At 37.3% G+C, this 6941-nt stretch overlaps 2 protein-coding genes across 5 annotated transcripts in view; one reads left to right on the top strand and one right to left on the bottom strand.

Annotated features, from left to right (window-relative positions):
- Positions 1 to 133: 133 nt before the first annotated feature.
- On the bottom strand, positions 134 to 5927 carry LOC108687129 (mediator of RNA polymerase II transcription subunit 24). Of its 3 annotated transcripts, none has more exons than XM_018192744.1 (12): positions 5878 to 5927; positions 5181 to 5348; positions 4962 to 5087; positions 4549 to 4885; positions 3977 to 4393; positions 3720 to 3903; positions 3300 to 3642; positions 2633 to 3078; positions 1483 to 1575; positions 1122 to 1412; positions 592 to 1039; positions 254 to 400 (listed from the first exon to the last, which is right to left on the bottom strand). In XM_018192744.1, the coding sequence occupies exons 2-12, from the start codon at positions 5283 to 5285 to the stop codon at positions 254 to 256; spliced, it is 2937 nt and encodes a 978-aa protein (XP_018048233.1). In that variant the 5' UTR covers positions 5286 to 5348; positions 5878 to 5927. The 3 variants fall into 3 exon arrangements, with proteins under 3 accessions (XP_018048235.1, XP_018048233.1, XP_018048234.1); XM_018192745.1 differs by lacking the exon at positions 5878 to 5927 and adding an exon at positions 5651 to 5691; XM_018192746.1 differs by lacking the exon at positions 5878 to 5927 and having other exon boundaries at positions 134 to 400; positions 5181 to 5285.
- A 465-nt stretch (positions 5928 to 6392) lies between these two features.
- Positions 6393 to 6941, top strand: part of LOC108687178 (RNA-binding protein cabeza-like) — a 6724-nt gene continuing 6175 nt past the window's right edge. For both annotated transcript variants that reach the window (XM_018192813.1, XM_018192811.1), the window contains exon 1: positions 6393 to 6644. In XM_018192813.1, coding sequence (XP_018048302.1) covers positions 6632 to 6644 — 13 coding nt within the window. In that variant the 5' untranslated portion in view covers positions 6393 to 6631. The remainder of the gene's footprint in view (positions 6645 to 6941) is intronic.

Below are 6941 nucleotides of genomic sequence, written 5' to 3'. Positions count from 1 at the left end.
ACACACACACACACACACACATATATATATATATATATAGATCCGTTTTCTGATGCGCTTTTATTTTTAAAATTCTATAGGACGTAACGTAAATTATAGCAAATTAGCACGCTAACGTTATAAGCGTGTTCTGAATACAGGCCATAATGTACAAATAGTAATCCTCTAAATATATACATATATAATTTGGTACTCGTTAATAGAATACTGAATTTAAAAAAAATGCATTCTCTAATTTTCAACAATTGTGCCTTTATTTTGTGGGTTTCAGATTAATATTCCGCAACATACATAGATCTCGTGCGGTAGCTTTGCGTCCAATTATAGTTTGTATGTCATACAATCTTAGCAGAATATCAGTCGTGAATAATTCGGGCAATGCTTTGAGAAGACAGGGTACCTATGAAAACAAATATATCATATAAACTCATCAATAACTTATCTCAAGTTAATTATGAATTTAAAAGAATGAAAAGGAAAAATATTTTTTTTAGAAAAATTAAACCCTAACTATAAATTATTTCTTCAAACGTTCGATATTGAGAAGTGCAAATAAAATTACTGGCTACAAATATAAAAAAAAAAACGTACCAGTGTTTGCGACATTCCTTGTAACACGATGCGAGTCCTGTCTTTTCCACACTGCACCATGAGCCGCAGGAACTGAAGTATGAAATGAGTCTGTTGAGACACTTCACCATCTCTGCCGGCCAAAAAGGCGAATATGGTAAACAGATTGTTTAATGCCGTCATAAGTGGATCCCTCAGAATGACCACCGACTTTTGTCCATTACTTGAACCCTGCGCCTGTGGACTCTGCGAACTGAACATGGGGACGTTCTCGCCCGTTTCATTGAGTCGAAGAAGTTTATTGGATACGCCGAGAGCATCCAGATCATCCGTGTCCAGATCGCGTCGCACGCGCTTACGGCTGTTCCCTCGGTACGGATTCGAATTGTTGTATTCCAAAGTGGAGAATATGCAATACACGCATAATTTCGCTAAGATAGATGACTGTGGTTCTACAAGCTCATCACTCCTACGTAAAACGGAATTTACATGTAACGAACATGCTGTGTACAAAAATTTGATCAAGATGCGAGATAATAAGATGAACTCACTGCATCGAATTATGTAAGTATTGCGGTATTATATGATTTATGAGGTCTAGAGTGCAGTTCTCTATATCAAGATGGAAAACTGCGAAGGCCAAATCCACGGCTTGATCCAGTTCTTCTTGATAACGATACTTCAGTACTTCCTTGACTATATTCGTGACGAACCATAAAGAGCCGCCGGTGTTTAGCAGGGACTCCAACGATTGCGTGGCTTGTATGTTTATCCACCCACGTTGATTTATGTTTTGCCAAACGGATTCCAACTGTTCCAGTATTGGTTGTCGCGATATAATACTGTGAAAATGCCATAAAAATGACAATCCCAAAAAACGATGACAATTCGTTTTCAAAAGATACTAAATACCTGTGTGACATCGAGAGAACCTTCGTTTTTGATTGAGTGGGCGGATGCACGTCGTACTGCATTTTCCGAATAATCTGGACCATTAAACTAGATCTGAAAGAAAAAGATAGAGAAATTTAAATTGTAACATAATATATAAATAACAAATATATAAATGTATGAGATAACATCTAAAGAAAATAGAATCAATTTTTATCTAAAAAAAAAACAATTAACAATGTTATATAATTAACAATGTTATATATATTATAGGGTGCATCACCAAAATCCAGACAAATCGAACAATTTCTTTAAATAAAATGTTTTTAATGAAAAATTAAATATTACAAAAAATCCTTTTACATGACACTTGGAGGATCCCTGTAGAGCATAATTATTCGATATATCCCCCATTAGCTTAAATGACAATATCTATATTCGGTTTGAAGTGTTCGCACGCACGCTGTAATATAGTGTTGTCCATGCCGACGAATGCTGCTTCAATAGCGATCCTTAATAACCTCATATTGGGATGCTGAAACTTGTTTGTGACCCTTTCAATTACGCTCTATATGTAGTAGTCCAAGGAATTTAAATCTGGGCTGTTGGAAGGCCAGAATGGGAGCAGAGGCGAGCAACTCGGCTTGTTCTGACAGCCTAAGCATCTGTCGTATCTTTAATGTGTACGAATTGTATCGAAGATCCTCTTTAGCAATTCAATGGATTGTTGGCTCGCTTACACCAACAATCGATGCTAATTTTCGCAATGATTGTCCTGGGTCATCCGAAATCAGCGTTTGAGCCCTTTCAACGACTACGAGGATCCTCATAGTGCATTCTTTCGAGTGATTCTTCCTCGCTGGAACCTTTGTAGACTGTTCTAAAGCCGTATATTTTGCCACAACATAAATGATTGATCTCGGTATTCAAAGAACCGAATTATTTCCGTTGCTGAGCGCGAAGGCCTTCGATGATTGCAGCTCTTTGATTATACTCCGCACTTGATTTCAACATCGCGACTATTTTGAGAATATGACTTTATGATATGATTTACTAGAAGTATCAGACTTTCTCGGACGCTAACAACAACTTCTGGCGGAGGCACAGCGGAAAATTTAAATTGAAATTTGTCCGGATTTTGGTGACCCTGTATTTATTCCATTTTTTTTACCTGTCTTTAAGATTATCTTGCATCTCATCACCCGAAAGCGGCGTCAGGAAATGCTGGACCATGTTCATAGGTTTCAGCAGAGCATCTTGGTGCGTGATGCTCATGTATGCACACAACCAAGCAGCGGCACAGACAGGCAGACAGCAGGCCGTTGCTCGCAAACCGTCCAGAGCTCTCTTCACGTCGCCAGCGCCCAGTACTCCGCTCTCCCATGCACAGAGCAACTCCTTCACCGCGCCCATTGCCGACTGACATGCAACGTGCCATTTTAAGTTGCTCGATTTGAAATCAGGATCCGGCGAGTTAATCTGCGCCAGTAGAGCGTCCACCCTTGCTGAATCGACGCTTTGCAACATTCTCTGCGGCGATTTCAGTTTATTCCGTTCCGGCATACATTCACGCACCCATTGCTCAAAAAATGAATCTCCGCCTTCTTCCAAAACAACCTGAAAATCAATTTTTTATAACAAAACTGCACGTGAGTATAATATATAAAAAGCCTATTTTTTATCGCTGCACTGGACTGCATTAGAACTTATCTCTTTCATTAAACTTTAAATATATCTGTTTTAAGTACAAGTGTATACTAGTTTAGTCACAAAGAACAGACCTCAAGTTACAATTATCTGTGTATGAAATTTGTAACATATATCAACGCCAGACTTACATCAGAGCCATATGTTTGTACTATGGAACATAACATAAGAAATGATACATCGAATAACATTGCTCTCGTCGCTGCTGTCTTATCAGGTACCGGCTCGTTAATCTGTTTACTACATTCGTTAAACTTGATGAGTTTCGTGACAAAAGTCTTCAACTCTCCCTCTACGGTTGCCACGGCCAGCATCAATTCAAAGCTCTTTCCCGTCAAGACTTGATATAATACACTCAGCAAGCCCTCCTGAATCTTTGCATAATCTGCGTTCAGCGTTCTCAAAATTCCGTTCAGTGTCTGCCCGGCGCGTACAATTACCTTTGGAATTGATGACGTCGTAGTCGCTCCTTCTCTGCAATGATATATATCGTAAATAAAAATTCAACTGTCTAAGTTTTATCAAAAATAATTTATTTTTCAAGTGCATACCTCCTAGCGCCAATTTGCTTCGCTTGCTTCTCCGTCACGAGATTTACCTTCTGTAATTCATTCAACAAGCATTCTACGTAATTGCACGAGCACGTAGTATCCATTATGTCAAGTAGAGGTGTGAATTGGAGTAGCAATTCAAATGCATCCAAAATATCTTGCGAGTATTCAAACTTTTCATCACCTATAAAAATGCAAAGATGTAAAATCAAATTTTATTTTCCGACAGTCAGATAATTTCAACTAATTTTACTGACCATTCAAATTAGACACGTGCAACTCCTTCAATATATGCGGCACCTTTAAAAACGTAAAGGCTCCCCATTGAGACTCTTTGAACGTTCCTGTTACATTGTGCAGACACATAAGACAAGCACGAATGATCTCGCAATAAAGCCGCGCGTTTGTATAACTCTTTAATCTCTGCACCATCAGCAACTGGTTGACGAACACAGTTGTCTCGGTGCTAGGATTCAATAATACTTGAACGGCAAAAAGTGGCTGCAGGCAATGAGTAATGGATTCCATTTTAGTTTTCTCAGGGCAAAGACTTTCGATCTCCAAATTACACAACTTTTTTAGAGAATCTTCTATTGGCACCACAGACTTTTGAGTACTCGTCTTCAGTAACGTCTCGATTTCCTGGCATTTCTTTACAACTTCTATGTATAGATCTAAAAAAAAAGATGTATAAATAAATAAAGTATGCAAAAATTAATTAATAATTAATTAATTACATAAATCTATACAAAATAAACACAAATTGAATATAAATTTGTATTTATATTGTATTGTATAAAAAATTTAAAAGCATCAGCCTTAATCATACCTTTATCATCATATTTAGCCAGATACATCATCGCACATAAAAAATCTGAATTCAGCATCTGCTGCAAAATACTAGCAGGTTTGTCTATAAGTTCGCTCGGATGCGGAGTGAGAGGATTGCTCTGGGGCGTCTTTGTTAAAGTATGTAAATAACATTGCAGAAGCCAATGTACAATAGATAAGACTGCTGCTGCTAAAAGATCTTCTTCTGGTTTACCACGGCATGTGATACCAACTTGAATAGATTCCAAAAACTCCAGCAAACTCACAATGCAATGGGGCTTGTGAAACGCATCATATTTACTTATTCGCTGCAACACTGCGGCGTATGACACCAACTGCAAGATAATTTGAAGTATAAATCACTGATATGCATACAATTTAGATATCCTTTGGAATATGGAATAAACAAACCTGAGAGCTTAACGAGTGCTTCAGATATGACAGTACCAACTGATTAGGTCCTGGCCCCACTAATGCTTGTTGTAATATACAATCTGCTAAGTTATATACATCGCCGCTTACTCCTCTTGGAAGAATCTGAAGATTTGTTTCAATTTTGGGAAATATTTAGAATTTTAAAAAACAAATAAAAAGCATATCTATCATCAGAGTTAAAATGCTGACGTTTACCGTTTTAATATTAATACCCCATTGCAAATCAGTCCAACGCTCTCGCCAAGCTCGTAGCAAAAGAGCTTTTAAGCTACTAGTTTTACTAGTTACTTTGGTCTCCATTAGTAACGTTAAAATATTATACAATAGTAGAAATATTTGATAGTTTGCAGTAAACAAAACATTCTGTTAAAAAGTTTAATATCAGTTATAAAGAAAGAAAGTTTTTAATTCTGAAAATAAACATTAAATGATTATCTCCAATGATTAAATAGCATTTTACAAAAAATGTTTAGTACCTAAACTATGAAATATAAATAAATAAATGTTACTATTGACATAGACCTGTACTTTTTAGCTGAACTTTTACACCAATTCATCTTTCTTCCTTTGAGGAAGAAAGATAAATTTCAAAAGTTCAACTGAAAAGAACAAGACTATATAACTTAACCTTATATTACTGATATATTTCTCTTTAAATTACGTACATGAGATGTTTCAACATCTCAGCATTATATCTCAATTTTCATTGTCTACTTTGATGTACAATTAAATAAAAATTGCAATATTCTGTACATCCTTTTTTAGATAGAGGCAAAAACACTTGTTAAATTACAAATGTACGTATAAATAGCAATCATTTAATGAATTTATAAGATTAGAATATCCTGGACATGGTAATCAAGCTAATTCTTATTCTAATCGTTTTTCTAACCTTTACAGACTATCTTTCCAGCATTCGTGAAAGAATATATAACAATTTTATCATAAATTTACTGACGAATGAAGAATCGCTACTGTAAACTTATCGCCTTTCTCATTCACTTTTAAATATAATATATTGTAGTAAATATTTAATTAAATTTCTTGCTAATCTAGATCGAGAGAGCCCAGTCAGCCCGGTAAATTCCAGGCTGGAAATTTCCAGCGTTTCAGAACGTTTCTATTTTCTACAACTGTTTCCAATTTTCAATTCCCTTTGCTATTTTCAACCCTTTTCCTAGTTCCCATGATGTCCGCGTGGCTCAAATGGCGCGATTTATCATTAACATCCAGTAGCCAATAAGAAACTCTCTTTCCTAGAATCTTTCACGTTTCCACTCTTAGAAAAAAATCACGAATTGCAATCGAAAGATCCCTCGGGAACGACGTTTTCCATTGGACAACGTCAGCCGGAAGCGAGCAAAACGTCATTTGGGATTTCCGGCTAGTCGTTTCCGCTTCCGTCCGCAAGGTAGCCGTGTTCGGTTTCACCATTCCAATTTGATTCGTAAGCTCGTAAAAGAGACACGAGACGCGTGACTAAACAGCGAAGACGGTCCCACTAGGGACGGAGTATCTGTGAAGGAAGAGACGAGGAGGAAGAATCCGCGATCCAAGTTGCTTTGAGTCCAAAGCGCTCAAGCAAAAGTCACCTCTCCGTCTCCATCGACGGTATCTCTTCATCGTTCATCCAAAGAAGCGGCACGATGACGGACAGTCGTGAGTATTTAAGTAAAGTTACAGTTGCATGATTTACGAAACGAGACTATTTACTCCCAATGATGATGAGCCACTTCGGGAAGCATCGCCACGCGCATCGTAGACCTAAGTCGGAAGATCTGAGAGGAACAACGAGCGTTGCAAGTCGCGATCAACATCGTCTTGTCGATTACGAGTGAAAATGGCGATTAGTAGAGGCGTCGAATACATTGGAGTAATGTTGGAATAAAAATTTTCGCGGATTAGGAGATTGGATTTTTGCGGACTCGAAAATGAGAGAGAAATATTATTTTTGTC

Source organism: Atta colombica, unplaced genomic scaffold, assembly GCF_001594045.1.
Source record: "Atta colombica isolate Treedump-2 unplaced genomic scaffold, Acol1.0 scaffold200, whole genome shotgun sequence".
Lineage (NCBI taxonomy): Eukaryota > Metazoa > Arthropoda > Insecta > Hymenoptera > Formicidae > Atta > Atta colombica.
This window is presented reverse-complemented; position numbering and strand designations above follow the sequence as displayed.